Source organism: Cyprinodon variegatus, unplaced genomic scaffold (assembly GCF_000732505.1).
Source record: "Cyprinodon variegatus isolate N-32 unplaced genomic scaffold, C_variegatus-1.0 Scaffold711, whole genome shotgun sequence".
NCBI lineage: Eukaryota > Metazoa > Chordata > Actinopteri > Cyprinodontiformes > Cyprinodontidae > Cyprinodon > Cyprinodon variegatus.
The window spans coordinates 291,831-314,532 of NW_015151164.1; the positions used below are offsets into that span (position 1 = coordinate 291,831).

At 37.5% G+C, this 22,702-nt stretch overlaps 1 protein-coding gene across 2 annotated transcripts in view; it reads right to left on the reverse strand.

Moving 5' to 3' along the window:
- Positions 1–3,378: 3,378 nt before the first annotated feature.
- Positions 3,379–22,702, reverse strand: part of diaph1 (diaphanous related formin 1) — a 132,959-nt gene continuing 113,635 nt past the window's right edge. For both annotated transcript variants that reach the window (XM_015394854.1, XM_015394853.1), the window contains 2 exons: positions 22,439–22,528; positions 3,379–5,093 (listed from right to left, as the gene is read on the reverse strand). In XM_015394854.1, coding sequence (XP_015250340.1) covers positions 4,909–5,093; positions 22,439–22,528 — 275 coding nt within the window. In that variant the 3' untranslated portion in view covers positions 3,379–4,908. The remainder of the gene's footprint in view (positions 5,094–22,438; positions 22,529–22,702) is intronic.

The following is a 22,702-nucleotide window of genomic DNA, read 5'->3' on the forward strand; positions in this document are numbered from 1 at the left end:
AACAACAATTGATGGTGTGATCGAAATATATGTTCATTGCGCTTGAAGTTCCCCTTTAATCTCTTTCGGTTTTCTTTTATTACCATTCAAATCATCCGTCTCTTCAGTTTTTCTCCTGCAGCTGCGTCCCGGACATCGGCTACTATCCCATGGGTTTTTACATTTCTGAATAATATATGGGCTAATATATGTAGCTGATTGGAGACAGTCTTATAACCTTAACCATTAACATGCTTGTCTATAATTTTCTTTCACATTTCCTGATATCGACTATTAAAAAAATAAAAAAAATCTGTTAGATTAAAAACAATGTCTGACTTTCACGTTTGTATTGTTTTATTTATTACTTTTGTCAAATTTATTTCTGTGACTATTGTGGACTTTAAATTAAACAAAAGTCCACTAACGTCCATATGTGTACATGGACACAATTGGAAAAGGTGCGTCATGTAAACATGTCATGCCAAATATTTTGATCAGGTTTAGCAGAATAGGAATAAAAGATCAGCATGCATATAAACATGTTAGGACTAAGTTATTCTACCTAAGTCAAGCTGACATTAAGGTGCATATGCAGCCTTTGTCAACTTGTATTTCTACTTTGAGTGGCTATAACAAAATATTGCAATGGGTGTGTTTAGATAAAATATTGTTAGTCTGACCAGCAGTTTAGTCTGATTACTTATGCACTTATGAACTTTTGTACAGTCCTATCATTTTTGGTTTCTTTAATCCAAACATCTTCATTTCAGTCATGTAAACAGCTACTGGGGTCCTTTATAGTTTATTATGCCCTTTATTGTGGAGCCCCTTAATAAGGGGTAGGTATGATCAGGTATTAGTGGGGCTGAAAAAAAGCAGGTACCGATAAGGAAAAAGCAGTAATGGAAACATTTGAAAATTTGCGGAAAAGGGGCATGAGGTGTACCTGGTTGTGTTTGATGGACCTAAACATTCTGTCCATGCAAAGCCTTATGCTGCCAATATTGACAATGATCCTGATCAAATGCATCTCTACTGACAGATGGCCAAAGAGAAAAATTATGGAGAGAGAAAATACATGCAACCATCAGTAAAATGTTGTTTTAAAGGGTCCTCTCAGCTTTACTCTTTAAGTGCAGCTGTTGTTAATTTCATTCAGGCCAAAACAGCTGCCACTGATGAACAAAGATCAATATATTGGCATTTTGGATTTTCAAAGCAGAATGGGCACATAAATTGTTATATAAACAGACATGTTTTACCAGACAAAGTTAATCTTCACAACTTATTTTGTTCATGTGCAATCCATATCAAGATGCGTCTTTTTTTCACCAACAAATCATGGATGCTTAAAGTGAACCAGTATTATAAAGATAAATGTCTTAAAACCTTTTACTTAACATTCAGAGGAGGATTGTACAAAGACTCCTTTTCCAGTCCTTTTTAGTTTAAGGATCAGATTTTTAAGAATCAACATTTTCTGTATTTGTTCTAAGAATCCAGAGGAATGACAGAAATCCTGAAAAATATTTTTAATGAATATTCTGAAGTAGGGTTTTTTTTTTTTTTAGTGTGGAGCCAGAAGCCCTCTGGCGTACATGTTGGTGAACCAAGCGGAAGGTCATAAAGGATTAAAGGAAGCTGTGGTTTTTCTGGTGGTGTTAACCGGTCCTGCTAATTAGGTGAAAGGAAGCTTTAGCTCAATGAAGAATGCATGAGAAAGTGAGGCAAACTCTGCAAGATGTTTACTATAAAACAAGCTCCAAACACTGAACTCGTGTCATTTATGACTGACATAGCATTTTGAAAAAAACTATATATATATATATATATAAATATAAAAAGTGCTGTTGTGGAGCGCTTTTTTCTTTTTATTATTTTTGAGGTAAAGGGTTCAAAGAAGAGACTCCAATCTATTTTTAATGTGTTGCTCAGCTTTCTTTACAAATTTATTGCCTAATCAACAGAGAAATCTTTGCGAAGTTGTCAGAATTTACCATCTTCATTGAAAAAGCCTAACTAAAACAGTAACATGATTAAATAAAGTTTTCAGGCAAATTTAAGAGATCAGGAAATGTGAACACAGGACAAGATTTATTGCCCTTTCTTTAAAATGAAAAGCATAAAAGGAGAAACTAGGTGCAGCCTGCAGAAAGGGTCTTTAAATAAATGATTTCCCCCTGGAAAGAAACAGGATTCACTCTACCTCTGGAAACAAGAGCTGAGGATAAGGAAGAGAGAAACAAATACAATAAGATGTACATATGGTTGCTGTTCCAAAATATAAAATGGTTTTATTTATAAATATTTCCACTAAAGTTTTTGGGTGGAAGCTCAGCTGATTTGAATAATAAACAATCACTTAAACAGTGGGGAATTGATATTTCTCATAATAATGAATAAAAAAAGAAGTTTGCACCACAAAGAGAAAAGCTTTCAGTGTCGTATCGGAAACCATGTTGGCATCAATCAGGCTTTACTTTGTTCTGCTTAGTAAAAGAGATGATCCTTAACATTTACACAGAATATGTTGAGATTATTTTTCATTAATCACAGCACATGATCTTACATCACAGCTGATTCGCAGAAAATTCAAAACGTTGCATCTGCAACCTACTGTTGCATTGATAAATACAAAACCTGTGGTCGTTTTTCCAGAAATTGCCGATCATGTGAAGATTCGCGAGAAGTTTATCTAAATTAAAGGCAGGTAATCCTCTGCAGTCCGTTTTGTCTGAACAAATTGGCTGCTTCTCAACAAATGTAGGTATTCCTTTTGATTAAGACTGGTTCATTAAAAACAAGAGAAACGGCAGTTAGTTAAACAGAAAGGAAATGCCTATCAATGACACTAAAAGAATTCTTGAAACCAAGAATAGCTGAAAAACTGGAATCTGAATTTTCCATCTCTGACTGCATACTGACACAAAGAGGGGGTGTCCTGTTGGATACTGGCGATCAGTGCTGGAAAAATATCTCTGGAAACAGTGGAGCCACGGAAAATCCTTGGATTTATCTGGAAAAATAACCAACTCCACTGTTTATTCGTTCTTCTGCTGCCTTTTGGCTGTAAAACGACAGAAGTAGAGACTGCACTGACTGACTGGTATTTTACAGCTTGATGAGTTTACATGAGAGGAGGGAGCTAAGCTGGAGGGATATGCTTTACAATCATTTTACTTACAGCCCAAAGGAAGGGCTCGTTTTAAAACTGAACATGTTACTGGGTTTTTTTTTTTTTTTTTGTAGAAATATTAGTTAAAAAAGAGCCAATCACATAAAATTATTTAAGACATTTTATTTGTTCAAAATTAACAGAACGTGCATTAAGCAATTGCTGAAAAAAAAAAAAACATCAATTCCCATACATTAAAATGACTGTAAAAGGTTATTTAGAAACAAAATCTCTTAAAAAAAAACAAAAAAACAAAAAAAACAAGAAAAATTATAGGGACAAAAGGGTAAATAACTCAGATCAGGCAGAATGTTCCAGTGGTGTTCTTTATATGGGAAAACTTACAATCTTCTGGTGCTGGCTTCCTAAACACAGCAAATAACAATAACAGCAGTTATACCTGTGTAACTACAGCAATCAGATGTTTGTGCAGGTGCAGCAGTTTACTGGGTGTTTAAATCAGTGTTAAAGATTAAACAAAGCACTAGATCCAAGATCAGATATTACACCTCAAGTGCTTTGGTGGAATTTATCTGAGGATGTTTAAGTGCCGCTGTCTCCCAGAATAAAAACAAAAATTAAACATACATTTGTACAGGATACACCACATGAACGCGGCCCAGACTGGCTTGCAAAGAGCTGAGCTGGAGGCTCTACTGAGAGATTTGCATAGGAGCAAACACTGCACACAGCTCACATCACCTGATGGGCTTCCTGTCAAAGTCTCACCACCGACATCATAGCAACATATCTGCTGTGGGCTGCAGAATACCAACAGGAGCGAGGCCAGACGTTCAGAGTCGACAGTTCAGTGGGAGCAGGAGTAAAAGTGAGAGAACGGATGCAGACGGTTGTCTCAGCAGTTTCTGGGCTGTTTTCCAGTGTGTGCTATATTCTCAACAGAAAGACCACGAGATCATCATTCATGACAGCCTAGTTGGTGTTGTACAGTAATTATAGATGCCAACACACACCCACTTGCATGCAAACACACACACACCAAGATTTGTGGACACAAAACTAAATATAGGCAGCTAATTTCACACTCAGACTTTCTTGTATACAAAAAAAAATGCAGGAATGTTAACCACCAGGCTACAGTATGCATGGTAAACCCCCTTTCAAAAAATATTTTTGGTATCTATGCAAATGTTACTCATACAGTTAAGGTATTTAATTGGAAACACCCCAGTAAAATAAACAGTCCTCTAGATAAACCCAAGTGAAGTTCAGTGATATCCAGTGCGAATGAATTAACCTATGAGTGAAATGATGAGACTGATTGGCACTTCAATTAAACAGGTGGACAAAACATTACACAGTGATGTACAGTATGTTAAAATGTTACAAAGGATTAGGTTTTATCATTCAGGGTGAAAGAAAAGACATAATCCAAAACATTTTCATTACTCAAGTCATAACTATTGGTGGGAGGTTTCTGAAATTCCAAGTATGGGTTTCAGTCCTGAGTAAGTCTTTGGGAAAGACTGAAAATACCCTTTGATGAAGTTTAACATGTAGGTGCATATGCTTCAGACAGAAATTGGCAAACATTCAGAGGCTAGTGAGGAGGCGTTCTTCCTCCCTCCATCAACACAACCCAAAACAGAGAAGAAGTCCTGAATATTGGTCCGTGCAGGGTAGGGGATGAAAGAAACTGCAGTGATCTAATGTCACGTTGATGTTGACCCCTGTTCTGCATAACAATCTGCTGTCACTGTAAATAAAAATAACTTTCTGAACTTGGAAGCCTAATTAGAGCGAGAATGAACACCTTCCAGTAAGTCCTCCAAGGATTCTGCTCCTTCATGTTTCTGCTCCTCCTTTTCAGTCTTTGCCTTTTTTGTGGGTAATTTACTGGATGAAGGTGCGTCTTCCTGCATCAGCTCTTTGGCCAGGATGTTGGTCACTGCATGACCAGCTCGCCGGTGGTTGGCTGGGACAGAAAAAAAAACAACAAAATGAGACAAAACAGAAACGCCACAATGAGTCTGCACTTTCAGACAGTCGAACCAGGGTTCCTGCTCATTCTGAGCTTTCCCAGAATCTAAACTTCAAATTTTTGTTCCTCTCTTAAACCATTTAAAATAGTAAATAAAACAATTCACTGAATTAATGGAAAACTGTTAAAAATACAACACAGCAAACAAAAGCTGCACAAATGGATGGATGTTGTACAGACAGATGGATTGGTAAACTTTTTTTTATGAAGTGATGGACAAATTGGAGGATACATTAGCTGAAGTAAAATGCACGGACAGAAGGATAGATGGATTGATGACGCAAACTGCAGTCTATAAAGTAAAATGATACTTGGATACAAAGATGAACCAATTAAGAACACAAATGTTTGCAAATTAAAAGTATATAATAGAAACCAGAGGCTGGGATTTGAAGGGCTTTTAATAGCACTCCTTCTTTTCCCCGGAAAATAGTCCAATTCCATATTTTTCCAGGCTGCTTAGGAACCCTGGTTACTGTGCACCAAACTCCAAAGACGACTTAGATGAGCAAGTATGAAACTGCATAATTCCCTGCAGATATACAGCCTTAGTTGGGACAAAACGAAGCACAACAGATCAGTTTATATAGAAAATGTGTAAATGGAGCAACCTATTGCTAGTGTTGGATTAAAGTCCATCTGTTCCTGATCAAGTGGAGGAATAAGCATGAGAAAATAGGACATAATATATGTTAGAGAAAAGAGGGGCTGATGAGAGGAATAAAGCAGGAGATGATGTGCAGTGAATCCAAGAGGGAAAGCAGCAGGTTATAGAGCATGCAGAGCAGGATGATTCATACTGTGGGAAGATTAAACATGGAAGGATGAATGAAAATGAGATGAAAATGTTTACAGAGACTTGAGTCAGAGAGGGAATAAGATGAAAGGAATGACGAGAGGAGTGACACAAAAAAGAAGGAAAATTCAAGTGCATGGTATGACGGATTAGACCCTGAGGATGCTGTCTTTATATTTATCTACCTGCTTACATCCTCACAGACAGCAGCCGCCTCATCGCTCCTTTCCTCTGCCTACTCTCTACTGTCCTTTGCTGCGTAGGACGACAGCTGTGCAGCAGCAGCAGCCATTTTGAGTTATATAGGTCAGTGGGAGATTGTGCTTGTGTGTTTGCTGTTATTTTATACCTGGTGAACGTTTAGAGGTCTTCACTCCTTGAGCAAACAAAGCAAAACCAAAACAAACGTCAATCCTTAAAAAAAAAGGGAAGTACTGTAGACATGCAGATAAACCATGGCTAACAAAAAAAAAACTTTAGATAGATTAGGCAAGAAACACACACAAACAGAACTCCACACAGATTTACCGAGCAGGTTTCCAGAACCAGCTGCGACAGAGACAAAATGGAATCTACAGAAAGGAGAAAAACGTATAGATCTGTCGTTTGAGCTTCATTTGCATCTCAGCTGAACAAATCAGCACAACCGTTAAAGTAGCAGTCACCTTCCCTCTTTCCCCCCTTCATAAACACCCTTCTTTGGAAATATTCTATTTTTATCTAAATCAGTCCGTCTCACCTATAAATGTGCTAATTAGATCTTATGCAAATGACCCAAAAACCATAAGAAAGCGTGGTGTCTTCACATGTGCGTGTAAGGAGCCCGTCCTACATGTTTAAACCCGCTGAGGAAAGGTTGTCACCACAGCTTCTCTTCTTTCATCTTCCTCCACCTCCTCTGGAGGGTAAAGCCAAAGAGGAAGTAGAGCAGCAAATGGACAGATTTAGACAAAATAACAAAAACAACCAAAACTAAAATAAAATAAAATGATAAATATATACTTTTTTTTTATACTTTTTTTCCCCAAGCAAATAGAGGCTCTAACCTTACAAATAATATTGCATAGAGACATTTTTTATGCATTTGTTTATGAAAACACTAGGAATTAAATTGTCAAACAGAGAAAAACAAAAAATTGTTTGGATCTGAACTGCTTTTAAAACACCTAAGAAACACGACTGAAAGGAACTCTATTTGTGGACAAGGTCAGGGCTAGGGTCATTTTAAAAAGCACAAAATGAGGATCATGTTCTACTAACAAAATTGAAATTAACTCTTGATTTGCAGCCATGTTCTAAAAGAGATGGTGGTTAAGCTCCCTAAATTTTTAAGTTTAGGTTGCTACTCTGTAAGATCTTTTTTCTATTCTTATTAGAGGCTTTTAAAATTAGAAAATATTTAGAAATGAAGCAGATTGCACATCCGGATTTAGTCCAAAACTTTAAACTAAGTCCTGATAAATTCCAAACTTTATCCAATTACCTCTCTGCCTGTGGGCATTTAGGTTTTCAGTAAACTGAAGCACAAACTCACTACAGTAGTCTTTCACCATGCGTTATCAAACACAAAAACAGTCGGCATGCATATAGGATGTTATTACCAGCTCTAATTTTGACTAAATGATCCATGGCTGCATCGTGAGGCAGAGTGGCTGCTGCACATTTGCAGGCTCTGTTGGGGCCGACAACAAAGGCTGTTGATGGTCTGTTTACTGATGAATGTTGCACACCGTAGGGTGCTTTGCGGTGCACAAAGCTGAGAGAAAAAAAGGCTAACATTACGCGGCAGGAGACGAAATAATGAGAACCTGATGAGGGAGATAAAGATCTGCTGTACAATGTGCTGTAGGTCTGATGAACAAGAAGGTGAGCATGTTTAAACCAATAAAGGTTTGGATGAGAGAGGCTCTGAAGCTTTACTCAGGTAGATTACTGCAGTAATTCATCCTTCACTTTTACACACGTCACATCTGGGCATCTTTTATACAGGAATTAGATCTTCATTCTTTCTAAAAGGTGTTTGAAGGCTTTTGTTTTGTTTCTTTGACTGAAACTAGTTCAGTCATTTTTCTCTTTGCCTGTTAAATTTGACAATAGTTTCATTTAGAGATGTAAAGAAAACAAACACTTAATGTTTACCAAAACACCTCACTAAAAGAAAACTAAATGATCTAACAGAGCGTGACAAATAAATTGAAATAGTATTCTAACATCAAAAGTGACTCCCAGAGTCAGTAGCTGAACACCTAAAGGATGAGGGGCTTTCTCATCAGTTCTTTATTTCAGATAATTGTCTTTAATTCAGGTGTATTTAAATCCTTTAAACTTAAATCTGCTCTTTTTTCCTGTGTTTTGCAATTTCTTAAAAACAAACTATTTGTTCCTGAAGAACGACTTTACCAGATTATAGGAAAGTCTGACAGAGAAGTAAGATGTGGTTTAAACCCTCTGCTGTGTGTTGGAGGCTGTTTATGGAGCAGAAACACAAAGGGCAACATAATGACGGTCTGACGGCTCACATAATGGGGTATTTGCAGATGCAGGCAGAGCTTGTTTTCATTTTGTCAGGGATGCATATCGCCATCCTCAGGTTACCGTGGGTAAAACACCCCTGCTGTAGAGCAGAGGACTGTGGGAAATGGTGATGTCATCTAGCAGCACTACAAGCTGTTGGGGAAGCTATTGATGTCAAAACATGAAGCATTTCTGCCACTGGTGGAAATGGTTAGTAGGACTTCATTGTTCTCACTGTTTTTCAGCTACAGCTTAATGGATGATCTTTTTCTCCTGGGCAGTTCCTGCTTCACGTCTCTGTATGGGTGCTGGTGCTTGTGAGCATCTGTGAAAGCTTCCCTTCAGCTGCTGTGGGTTTTTCTGTCAAAGGGCAGACTGCAGAGCCAGCGTGTGCCTCTATTGTTGCTATGCTTTTTATGTTCTCCACTCTTTTACCATTGGTACTTTATCAGGAGGTTGCTTCTCTGATTGGATGTTCCACTAAGGGTCAGGACCCAGCAGATGGGTCTATAGTGTGTTTAGACAACATTCCTCCACTTCATTTACCTTAAACAGTGGTTCCTATTCATTTTAACAAAAAAAAAAAAAAAACATTCAGGCTATCCAGACTTTGTGATCACCTTAAAATCTAAAAGTGCACTATGCATCTATGAACAAGGTTTCTAGAGTCTGCAGGATTTGGAAATGAGACCAAAGAAGGAAGGAATACAGCATGAGAGAAAGATGAAAAAAGAAGGAAAGAGGTAAAGGCGGCACACAGCCTTAGGAAATACAAATATTATTCCATAGCCTATATGCTATAATATTATAGTTTCTATTATTATAGAAAAATCTTCTTCCTGTCTGCAGTGAGCCTCATTAACAAGGACAGACCCCCCACACAGATTTTCCATTACAAATAAAAACAAAGAATATGTGCAAAATATTTAATATTATTCCATATCAATGGTGTTGAACGTTTTCATATCTGCTATGGTACTCTCTCTTTAAAAAGCTGCACTTTTCATCTCCATTCTCATAACATTCCTATACCATTATGCTTTTCCCAAATTATATGTTCCTGTATTTATTTATGTCAACGGTATGTTAGCTTTCTGGGTGCAGCACCCTATCACCAAAATAAATTCCTCCTATGTATAAAACACCACTTGGGATAAAGCATTTTGGGTTTCTGATTCACTTCTGGATAAAACGAAAAAACAATCCCCATGCCACCCTGAGTAAAAACTAATAGGCTGACATTGCTTTATTCTGAATTGATAGAAACATGTTAAAACATTTAAAGCTACAGATCTGAAGCTCATAGGGGGAGCTTTAAAGTTTTGTAGAAGCTCTTCTATCCTCTGGAACGTGCGTTCAGCTCTACCAATTTGCATATCTTTGTATTGGCATGCGAGCATCTGGCGTGTGTGTTTTTGTGTTACAGGTGGGGGGTGGCAGACAGACGGAGGGTAGACAGCTGAGGACCCCCCATTCAGTCTGCTCTTTGCACACAAACACACAAAATGTGACCTGAGGTACAGGTCAAAGGTCGGTGGATATTTCCCCTCTAAAGCCTCGTGGCAGACCATTCAGTCACACTGCAGCGACACAATGAGCGTGAAAACACACTCAGTAGGTCCTCTGTGGTCTTTCAATGCTCAGCAGTGACGTTTGTAGTCAAAGCAGCTGTGAGAGGAGGAAAGACAGGGAAGGGGGGGCTCTACATACTGATAGGCAATATTAACTTAAAATAAAAAAGTATCCTGATTTATAAATCTGGAAGACAAAATGTCCTTGTTAGGAAGATACAAATTCTCCAACCAAAGGAAGATAATTTACAAACAAAGTAGATAAACATTTTCCAAAACCTTGAATGTTTTAAACCTGGAGCTCTAAGAAGTAAACAAAGACATGTGGAAAGGTTATAACCACCTTAGTTTAGCTTTAACCATTTTAATTTGAAGACTTCAAACTCCTAAGTCTCCTAGAGGTCAATCTAATAAACACCAACGGAAGGAACTGGGAAAATGAAAAATAAACATGAGTTATAAAGAGCATTTTTCCAGCTGATCAATGATGGTTTAAATTAAAACTTATAAAATAAGTATGAACTGTTTTATCTAGACTTAAGAGGAAATCCAATCATTATGTGTTGATATCTGAATTATACAGTAAAAACTAAATTACACCTTACTAAAATGAATTTTAAACTATTGTGTTCCAGGTCAAGCTTTTAAAATAAACTTTACATAATCAGACACTTTTTTAAAATATTGACAATTAGTATAATGAGGTCAAATGTTTGCATAGATGGTGATTAAAATAATTTGGATTCAATCCAGAGCCAAACTGCTCTGCCATGGAAGGACATTTGAAAGATATTTATGTTAGTCTGCTTTTATTAAATGGATTTAACTGTCTGCCTCTTAGAAGAGCTTAAGCATTAATTTCTGTTACATAAATTAGAGCTAATCAATGCTTTCAAGTGAACCAACCAAGCACTGATACCAGTTTAGCACCATTTCTTTAACTCTAACGTAAAAGCTGTTATATCTAAAATACCTGACTACTGCTGCAGAAAGTTTCCCATCAATCTATGGAAATAGGATCATTTTCAATAATCCTCTTTGCAAAGCTTCTTAAACATAATGTATGTGGATGATGTCTCACAGCTCATATCCAAGTAGAAACCAAGCAATTATTTCAAAGCTGTTCTTCAGATGTTCCAGACCAGCATAAATCTGGGAACAACAGAACTGAGGCTGAAAAAAAAAAGCACTACAGCCTCCATTATTTGCAGATAAGACAGACAGTACAATCAGAGGAGACCTGGTCCTAGAGGTTAGTATAAACCCAGCAGAGATTGGGACATTTATCCTGTTTTAGGGAAGTTAAACAACCTTCCAGAAGATCATCGATTACGAAGGCTGCAAATTAGCCCTTGGCTACAAGCCTTATGTACTTGGACATCGGCCACCTGTTTTGTTGCAATGTTTAATTGTACTGTCCCTGTCAAATAAATAAATTTAAAAAAAATAGTGTTGCACCGATGCCATTTTTTGGCCCTGATACTGATACCTGGCTGTGCAGTATCGGCCAATACCGATACAATACCAATACCATCTGTTTGAGAGTGATGTGTGTGTGTATATATGAAGAACTGNCTTTTTTTCCCCAAGCAAATAGAGGCTCTAACCTTACAAATAATATTGCATAGAGACATTTTTTATGCATTTGTTTATGAAAACACTAGGAATTAAATGGTCAAATAGAGAAAAACAAAAAATAGTTTGGATCTGAACTGCTTTTAAAACACCTAAGAAACACGACTGAAAGGAACTCTATTTGTGGACAAGGTCAGGGCTAGGGTCATTTTAAAAAGCACAAAATGAGGATCATGTTCTACTAACAAAATTGAAATTAACTCTTGATTTGCAGCCATGTTCTAAAAGAGATGGTGGTTAAGCTCCCTAAATTTTTAAGTTTAGGTTGCTACTCTGTAAGATCTTTTTTCTATTCTTATTAGAGGCTTTTAAAATTAGAAAATATTTAGAAATGAAGCAGATTGCACATCCGGATTTAGTCCAAAACTTTAAACTAAGTCCTGATAAATTCCAAACTTTATCCAATTACCTCTCTGCCTGTGGGCATTTAGGTTTTCAGTAAACTGAAGCACAAACTCACTACAGTAGTCTTTCACCATGCGTTATCAAACACAAAAACAGTCGGCATGCATATAGGATGTTATTACCAGCTCTAATTTTGACTAAATGATCCATGGCTGCATCGTGAGGCAGAGTGGCTGCTGCACATTTGCAGGCTCTGTTGGGGCCGACAACAAAGGCTGTTGATGGTCTGTTTACTGATGAATGTTGCACACCGTAGGGTGCTTTGCGGTGCACAAAGCTGAGAGAAAAAAAGGCTAACATTACGCGGCAGGAGACGAAATAATGAGAACCTGATGAGGGAGATAAAGATCTGCTGTACAATGTGCTGTAGGTCTGATGAACAAGAAGGTGAGCATGTTTAAACCAATAAAGGTTTGGATGAGAGAGGCTCTGAAGCTTTACTCAGGTAGATTACTGCAGTAATTCATCCTTCACTTTTACACACGTCACATCTGGGCATCTTTTATACAGGAATTAGATCTTCATTCTTTCTAAAAGGTGTTTGAAGGCTTTTGTTTTGTTTCTTTGACTGAAATTAGTTCAGTCATTTTTTTCTTTGCCTGTTAAATTTGACAATAGTTTCATTTAGAGATGTAAAGAAAACAAACACTTAATGTTTACCAAAACACCTCACTAAAAGAAAACTAAATGATCTAACAGAGCGTGACAAATAAATTGAAATAGTATTCTAACATCAAAAGTGACTCCCAGAGTCAGTAGCTGAACACCTAAAGGATGAGGGGCTTTCTCATCAGTTCTTTATTTCAGATAATTGTCTTTAATTCAGGTGTATTTAAGGCCTTTAAACTTAAATCTGCTCTTTTTTCCTGTGTTTTGCAATTTCTTAAAAACAAACTATTTGTTCCTGAAGAACGACTTTACCAGATTATAGGAAAGTCTGACAGAGAAGTAAGATGTGGTTTAAACCCTCTGCTGTGTGTTGGAGGCTGTTTATGGAGCAGAAACACAAAGGGCAACATAATGACGGTCTGACGGCTCACATAATGGGGTATTTGCAGATGCAGGCAGAGCTTGTTTTCATTTTGTCAGGGATGCATATCGCCATCCTCAGGTTACCGTGGGTAAAACACCCCTGCTGTAGAGCAGAGGACTGTGGGAAATGGTGATGTCATCTAGCAGCACTACAAGCTGTTGGGGAAGCTATTGATGTCAAAACATGAAGCATTTCTGCCACTGGTGGAAATGGTTAGTAGGACTTCATTGTTCTCACTGTTTTTCAGCTACAGCTTAATGGATGATCTTTTTCTCCTGGGCAGTTCCTGCTTCACGTCTCTGTATGGGTGCTGGTGCTTGTGAGCATCTGTGAAAGCTTCCCTTCAGCTGCTGTGGGTTTTTCTGTCAAAGGGCAGACTGCAGAGCCAGCGTGTGCCTCTATTGTTGCTATGCTTTTTATGTTCTCCGCTCTTTTACCATTGGTACTTTATCAGGAGGTTGCTTCTCTGATTGGATGTTCCACTAAGGGTCAGGACCCAGCAGATGGGTCTATAGTGTGTTTAGACAACATTCCTCCACTTCATTTACCTTAAACAGTGGTTCCTATTCATTTTAACAAAAAAAAAAAAAAAACATTCAGGCTATCCAGACTTTGTGATCACCTTAAAATCTAAAAGTGCACTATGCATCTATGAACAAGGTTTCTAGAGTCTGCAGGATTTGGAAATGAGACCAAAGAAGGAAGGAATACAGCATGAGAGAAAGATGAAAAAAGAAGGAAAGAGGTAAAGGCGGCACACAGCCTTAGGAAATACAAATATTATTCCATAGCCTATATGCTATAATATTATAGTTTCTATTATTATAGAAAAATCTTCTTCCTGTCTGCAGTGAGCCTCATTAACAAGGACAGACCCCCCACACAGATTTTCCATTACAAATAAAAACAAAGAATATGTGCAAAATATTTAATATTATTCCATATCAATGGTGTTGAACGTTTTCATATCTGCTATGGTACTCTCTCTTTAAAAAGCTGCACTTTTCATCTCCATTCTCATAACATTCCTATACCATTATGCTTTTCCCAAATTATATGTTCCTGTATTTATTTATGTCAACGGTATGTTAGCTTTCTGGGTGCAGCACCCTATCACCAAAATAAATTCCTCCTATGTATAAAACACCACTTGGGATACAGCATTTTGGGTTTCTGATTCGCTTCTGGATAAAACGAAAAAACAATCCCCATGCCACCCTGAGTAAAAACTAATAGGCTGACATTGCTTTATTCTGAATTGATAGAAACATGTTAAAACATTTAAAGCTACAGATCTGAAGCTCATAGGGGGAGCTTTAAAGTTTTGTAGCTCTTCTATCCTCTGGAACGTGCGTTCAGCTCTACCAATTTGCATATCTTTGTATTGGCATGCGAGCATCTGGCGTGTGTGTTTTTGTGTTACAGGTGGGGGGTGGCAGACAGACGGAGGGTAGACAGCTGAGGACCCCCCATTCAGTCTGCTCTTTGCACACAAACACACAAAATGTGACCTGAGGTACAGGTCAAAGGTCGGTGGGTATTTCCCCTCTAAAGCCTCGTGGCAGACTATTCAGTCACACTGCAGCGACACAATGAGCGTGAAAACACACTCAGTAGGTCCTCTGTGGTCTTTCAATGCTCAGCAGTGACGTTTGTAGTCAAAGCAGCTGTGAGAGGAGGAAAGACAGGGAAGGGGGGGCTCTACATACTGATAGGCAATATTAACTTAAAATAAAAAAGTATCCTGATTTATAAATCTGGAAGACAAAATGTCCTTGTTAGGAAGATACAAATTCTCCAACCAAAGGAAGATAATTTACAAACAAAGTAGATAAACATTTTCCAAAACCTTGAATGTTTTAAACCTGGAGCTCTAAGAAGTAAACAAAGACATGTGGAAAGGTTATAACCACCTTAGTTTAGCTTTAACCATTTTAATTTGAAGACTTCAAACTCCTAAGTCTCCTAGAGGTCAATCTAATAAACACCAACGGAAGGAACTGGGAAAATGAAAAATAAACATGAGTTATAAAGAGCATTTTTCCAGCTGATCAATGATGGTTTAAATTAAAACTTATAAAATAAGTATGAACTGTTTTATCTAGACTTAAGAGGAAATCCAATCATTATGTGTTGATATCTGAATTATACAGTAAAAACTAAATTACACCTTACTAAAATGAATTTTAAACTATTGTGTTCCAGGTCAAGCTTTTAAAATAAACTTTACATAATCAGACACTTTTTTAAAATATTGACAATTAGTATAATGAGGTCAAATGTTTGCATAGATGGTGATTAAAATAATTTGGATTCAATCCAGAGCCAAACTGCTCTGCCATGGAAGGACATTTGAAAGATATTTATGTTAGTCTGCTTTTATTAAATGGATTTAACTGTCTGCCTCTTAGAAGAGCTTAAGCATTAATTTCTGTTACATAAATTAGAGCTAATCAATGCTTTCAAGTGAACCAACCAAGCACTGATACCAGTTTAGCACCATTTCTTTAACTCTAACGTAAAAGCTGTTATATCTAAAATACCTGACTACTGCTGCAGAAAGTTTCCCATCAATCTATGGAAATAGGATCATTTTCAATAATCCTCTTTGCAAAGCTTCTTAAACATAATGTATGTGGATGATGTCTCACAGCTCATATCCAAGTAGAAACCAAGCAATTATTTCAAAGCTGTTCTTCAGATGTTCCAGACCAGCATAAATCTGGGAACAACAGAACTGAGGCTGAAAAAAAAACACTACAGCCTCCATTATTTGCAGTTTAGACAGACAGTACAATCAGAGAAGAAGAGACCTGGTCCTAGAAGTTAGTATAAACCCAGCGGAGATTGGGACATTTATCCAAATTAGCCCTTGGCTACAAGCCTTATGTACTTGGACATCAGCCACCTGTTTGGTTGCAATGTTTAATTGTACTGTCCCTGTCAAATAAATAAATAAATAAAAATAGTGTTGCACCGATGCCATTTTTTGGCCCTGATACCGTAACCTGGCTGTGCAGTATTGGCCGATACTGATACCATCTGTTTGAGAGTGATGTGTGTGTGTATATATGAAGAACTGCATACTACCTGGATGTAAAAAAAAAAAAAAAATGCCATCATGGCTTTGTCAAGCTGCTGCCGACCTTTGTGAAGCAGGAAAAAGACTAATATAAAGTGAATACATTAGAACTTTTTATTACCTACCTGGAATGGGTGACAATAGTTGAATAAACTTTTGGCTCTCAAAACTGTATCGGTGCCCTATTTGTTGGTACTCGCCGATACGATAACATCATTTTAGTGCTTGATCAGGGCCCCGCCCAATACTGGTATGGGTATCTGTGCAACACTATCGATTACTGAAGTGTTTAATCAATCAGGCTTCTAAATGCTGCATATGTTGAATTAATAAAACACACATAGAAGTCTGACTGAATTTTGGAAAGAAAAATTATATTCAGACCAGGAACTTAAGATAACTAGATTAATAAAAACATCTGCTCTAGAGTGCAGTGGTCCCCAGAAAAGGACAATGACTGGTCTTCCAACAAAAAATGAATAAATAATGGAATCAGAAAGTTTGCAAAAGTAATTGTGTTACCCAGGCACAGCCTGAACTTAAATCAAAATAAAAATCTCAATAAAGTCTTTATCTTTGCATTTACTGCCCATCCAGCCTCATCAACTGAGCAGATATGAACTGAAGACCAAAGCCTTTGAGAAAACAGAAAAAACAGATGATTGGAGGGATGCCCACTGATGATTTGAGACTAGGATTGTTCCCTGTGGGGCTACAGGAAGTCAATAATATATGGGAGTAATTTCAAAACATTGGCTTAACCATTTAGGGAATTAAAAAACTGAAAGGTTTCTGGAAGTTGTCTTTGGATTGGGGGAATGCGTTTAGATTGCTGAGGGAAAAAAAAAACATATTGAATATAGCACCAAGATATTTCAAATCCAGAAATGTCTAATTAGGTCTTTGGAAAGTTTTTATGTCACATCTGATCATCCAAAGAAAAAGTCCCATCACAGATTAAATTAATAGTGCTTTTAGCTGCAGGGATAAGCATTTAGATTACAGTGTTATCATTTACTGGTTTTATTGGGAGAGCGGAATATCATGTGTCACAATAACTGAGGCTAGAAAGGATGACATACAGCATCTGATTAAAATTACTCCCTGATGAGCTGTCAACGCTGAGGATGTCCCAACCACACAAATATTTTCCTTATTTCCAGAATGGTTTGAAGTAAATAGTCCAGATCCATCCTGAGGCAAACTGGGTTTAATATGTAGTGTTGGTTACAAAATCCAGACAAAATACTATCATTTATTGTTGGTGAAGGATTTTGTGCCCCTCTGCCAGCAAAGACACGGCATGGATGAGTTGAAATATCCTATAAACATGGCTGGGGATCATATAAACATCTTGCAAATGAACCACAGCTCAGTGTCAAAACAGCAGCCTTGGAAAGTCCTGAACTCAGAAAGAGTGAAAGAAATGACACAGTCTGGTAAGAGACATTCAGCAGTAACTGTTACACAAACCACTGCTCAAACGTTCCAGATCTTCCTACCACAGAATGTGCAGAGAAAAGAGCTTGTCTCTCTCTCTCACAACATGATCAGCTATTTCCTGAAAAGGAGAGTAAGGTGGCCAAACAGGGTTATGGCTGAATGAGTGAAACCCAGAGAGGGCCCCTATTTTTTCTTGGCTCTCTTTTCTCTTCTCCCTCCTTTTTGCCCCACACTTTAGTCTCAGTGAGTTTGGACGCAATACAAGAGTGTTTATTACAGAAGAATGTCCTGAATGGGGTCGACAGAGGACCACAGAGTGGTTTCATACTGGAGGGGGACAACAACAATCTATAAATATATTCAGAGATTAAAAGAAAATATCAGAAAGAAGTTTATAAAATAAGATCATAATAATAAAAAAGAGAGAGTGTAATCTACCACCCCTCTAGCTTTGAGCTGGCCTACACTACCGACGCTTAACATCTGGCTTCTATTGAGGGATGGATCGGGTTGCACACACTCTTTTACAACCTTTATGTGCAAATGCAGAGTGTACACTAATGTGCATGTGAATGAACACACACATCAAAGGTAATAACCACTGGACTTTTTTAACTCACAACTAGTCTGAAACAAGGAATCGTGTTACAGAGTTGTTCAAAGTGTTTTCAGTGCTGATTTCACTCAGGGTCTGACTGGGAGGCCATATTGTTTTTCAAACCCACTATGACAAGATTCTATATATATATATAAGGGGTGGAACGGTTCACAAAATCCACGGTTCTGTTCGGTTCACGGTTTCGTGGTCACGGTTTTCGGTTCGGTTCGGTATATGTTTATTGTTAAACCGAAAAATAAACAAAATAATAAAAAATTATAAAAATTTATGAAAATTCTTTTTTTTTTAAATGAAATGAATAAAAAAATCAAAAAAAATTAATGAATTGTAATTATTTTTAATGATTCGCGGAAACCATGGATCATTTCCGCATGTTTTGCTGCTTTGGATTTAATCATCTCGCGCATCCCCTCTACGATCTTCAAGGAACTCGGAGCGGAGCGGACGGGAGCCACAGCAGAGGCTGTAGGCTTTGCTTTGTGCAGGCGGTCTGGAGCGCAGCGGGGCGGAGCGCTGACGGAGTATGTGGGATTTCGGGGTTAGCGAGACATGTTGGTCATGTTGCTGTTAGCATAAACAAAACGCGTTGCACAATGCTTGCACACTGTTGCACTTTTATCTAGGGCTGCAACTAACGATTATTTTAAAAATCGATGAATCGGACGATTATTTTTTCGATTAATCGATGAATCGGACAAAAAATATTNAAAACAGATGATTGGAGGGATGCCCACTGATGATTTGAGACTAGGATTGTTCCCTGTGGGGCTACAGGAAGTCAATAATATATGGGAGTAATTCCAAAACATTGGCTTAACCATTTAGGGAATTAAAAAACTGAAAGGTTTCTGGAAGTTGTCTTTGGATTGGGGGAATGCGTTTAGATTGCTGAGGGAAAAAAAAAACATATTGAATATAGCACCAAGATATTTCAAATCCAGAAATGTCTAATTAGGTCTTTGGAAAGTTTTTATGTCACATCTGATCATCCAAAGAAAAAGTCCCATCACAGATTAAATTAATAGTGCTTTTAGCTGCAGGGATAAGCATTTAGATTACAGTGTTATCATTTACTGGTTTTATTGCCCCAGGGAGAGCGGAATATCATGTGTCACAATAACTGAGGCTAGAAAGGATGACATACAGCATCTGATTAAAATTACTCCCTGATGAGCTGTCAACGCTGAGGATGTCCCAACCACACAAATATTTTCCTAATTTCCAGAATGGTTTGAAGTAAATAGTCCAGATCCATCCTGAGGAAAACTGGGTTTAATATATAGTGTTGGTTACAAAATCCAGACAAAATACTATCATTTATTGTTGGTGAAGGATTTTGTGCCCCTCTGCCAGCAAAGACACGGCATGGATGAGTTGAAATATCCTATAAACATGGCTGGGGATCATATAAACATCTTGCAAATGAACCACAGCTCAGTGTCAAAACAGCAGCCTTGGAAAGTCCTGAACTCAGAAAGAGTGAAAGAAATGACACAGTCTGGTAAGAGACATTCAGCAGTAACTGTTACACAAACCACTGCTCAAACGTTCCAGATCTTCCTACCACAGAATGTGCAGAGAAAAGAGCTTGTCTCTCTCTCTCACAACATGATCAGCTATTTCCTGAAAAGGAGAGTAAGGTGGCCAAACAGGGTTATGGCTGAATGAGTGAAACCCAGAGAGGGCCCCTATTTTTTCTTGGCTCTCTTTTCTCTTCTCCCTCCTTTTTGCCCCACACTTTAGTCTCAGTGAGTTTGGACGCAATACAAGAGTGTTTATTACAGAAGAATGTCCTGAATGGGGTCGACAGAGGACCACAGAGTGGTTTCATACTGGAGGGGGACAACAACAATCTATAAATATATTCAGAGATTAAAAGAAAATATCAGAAAGAAGTTTATAAAATAAGATCATAATAATAAAAAAGAGAGAGTGTAATCTACCACCCCTCTAGCTTTGAGCTGGCCTACACTACCGACGCTTAACATCTGGCTTCTATTGAGGGATGGATCAGGTTGCACACACTCTTTTACAACCTTTATGTGCAAATGCAGAGTGTACACTAATGTGCATGTGAATGAACACACACATCAAAGGTAATAACCACTGGACTTTTTTAACTCACAACTAGTCTGAAACAAGGAATCGTGTTACAGAGTTGTTCAAAGTGTTTTCAGTGCTGATTTCACTCAGGGTCTGACTGGGAGGCCATATTGTTTTTCAAACCCACTATGACAAGATTCTATATATATATATATAAGGGGTGGAACAGTTCACAAAATCCACGGTTCTGTTCGGTTCACGGTTTTCGGTTCGGTATACGTTTATTGTTAAACCGAACAATAAACAAAATAATAAAAAATTATAAAAATTTATGAAAATTCTTTTTTTTTTAATGAAATTAATGAAAAAAATAAAAAAATTAATGAATTGTAATTATTTTTAATGATTCGCAGAAACCATGGATCATTTCCGCATGTTTTGCTGCTTTGAATTTAATCATCTCGCGCATAACACTAATGGGAAGCTCAATAAACTAACCCCATTTTAAGTTATACATCAAAAAGTACCTCTAGTAGGAACCAAGATTATCTAAATGACTTGTCCTGGTTTAATTATTGGAAAATCTATATCATTTTAGTATTAAACACGTTTAAAAGGCTTATTCCAAAATTTTCACCCAAAGAAGTACAGACTATAACATCCCTTTATTCACAACAAAACCCTGTGTAATTAATATGCTCAATTTGTAGTTACATGGCCTCCTCTACATCAGATCTAAAAGTTGGCAGTATCCTAAGACTTTTAGATCTGTCCTTAATTCAACACACCTGAAACTGATGGATTAATTAGCTCCCCAGCATGGAGTCTAGATTACCCCATTATTTGATTAAGGTGTGTTGGACTGGAGACTTGACACCTCTGCTTTAGCTCCTTTAAAATAATCCTCACAGTCATAGTTGGCACGATTTACAACATTGGTCAGCAACGCGGTGCCAACGGGCACCAAGGGGCCCTCAAGGGCCACATGGGGGCCCTCAGCATCTTTTTAAAACAGAACAACTCTAAGGGCTAAGCTTGAAATTTTATTTTATTCTATTACTCTTCTTCTTTAATCACAAATAGAGTATTCTTTCATATTAATAAAATCGAGCATTTAAGCTGTTATAAAGATTTCAAATAATATCTAAAAGAAAATTAGAAATTTAAAGAATAAAAATCTGTTTATTCATGAAGTTTTTAGGTGAATGCTGACCCCTCTAGTTCATAGGTTGGTAATGGGTTCCTGACCTCTGCTCTACATGTCTTCATTAAGCCTAATAAGTCCTGCTGACAACTTTTAGCATATTGCTTTGAAAGTGGACAGATTTCGGATAATTATTTATTTTTATTTTTTTATAAACTGTCAACTTTTTTATTAACTGTCAACTGACAGTTGACTGGCATCTTCTCTTGTCTTTCCCATGTTAGAGAATTAGAGAACATGTCCGTCTGTCCCTCCTTCCATATACAGTAGTTAACATACTTTATCATCTTAGGTGTCAATAACTGTCCTTTTCTGAATTTTTTTTTAATTATTATTATTCTGGGATCCTTCTATCTAAATAATTCTAATTTTTTCAGATTTATTTATTGCCAAGAATTAAATTTTACAAGGAATGATTAGCTGATGACTACAATAACTCCAGAGAAGTTGAACAATTAAGAAAACAGTATTTTTCCAATGTGACATATAAACATATGAAGACCATTATAAAAGAAAAAAAAACCTTTTGCCATGTATTCCACGGGTAGTTTGTTCATTTAGGTTCCCACCCTCATCTTATTCATGCCTCATCCTACATTTAGATTCTTATTTTTTTGTCCTGAGCCATGCCTTTATCAGATGCCACACTTAGTATTTTACACCCTTTTGTTATTGTTCCAACATTTAAAGCCAGAGGCTTTGCCTTATGCCACTAAGTCCAAAATAAAAATAACCCTTTTAGCCTCTGAGGCGTGGAAGAAAAAGGTGTGGAAGAAAAAAAAGTCAACACAAATGCAGACACATTGAAATGGAGGGGGAAAAGTCTCAGACGTTATGTCTGGTTGGTCCATCTGTGATGAAACTTGAGTCTTAAGTGAGGCAGGAAGCTGAAGGACCGTGTCTTGTGAGGATCTACAGCTGTGAGTGTAGGTACCTGCTTGCCGAGGTCCTCTCTTCCTTCTGAAAGCAGCGCCTGACTGCAGCGCCTCCAACAGGCCATCCATGATACCAGTTTCATCACCCTCTGCCAATGAAGAGCAATCAAAATGTCAGCATTGATAGATCAGAAGTGGGTTTACATTTGAAACATATTTACACCTCAAGCATAAAAACATCACAGCCTTATTAACACAAATCATTAAAAGGCTCCAATCTCTCCTTCCCTGTCTAATAACAAAAGATTATGTTTACTTAGGTA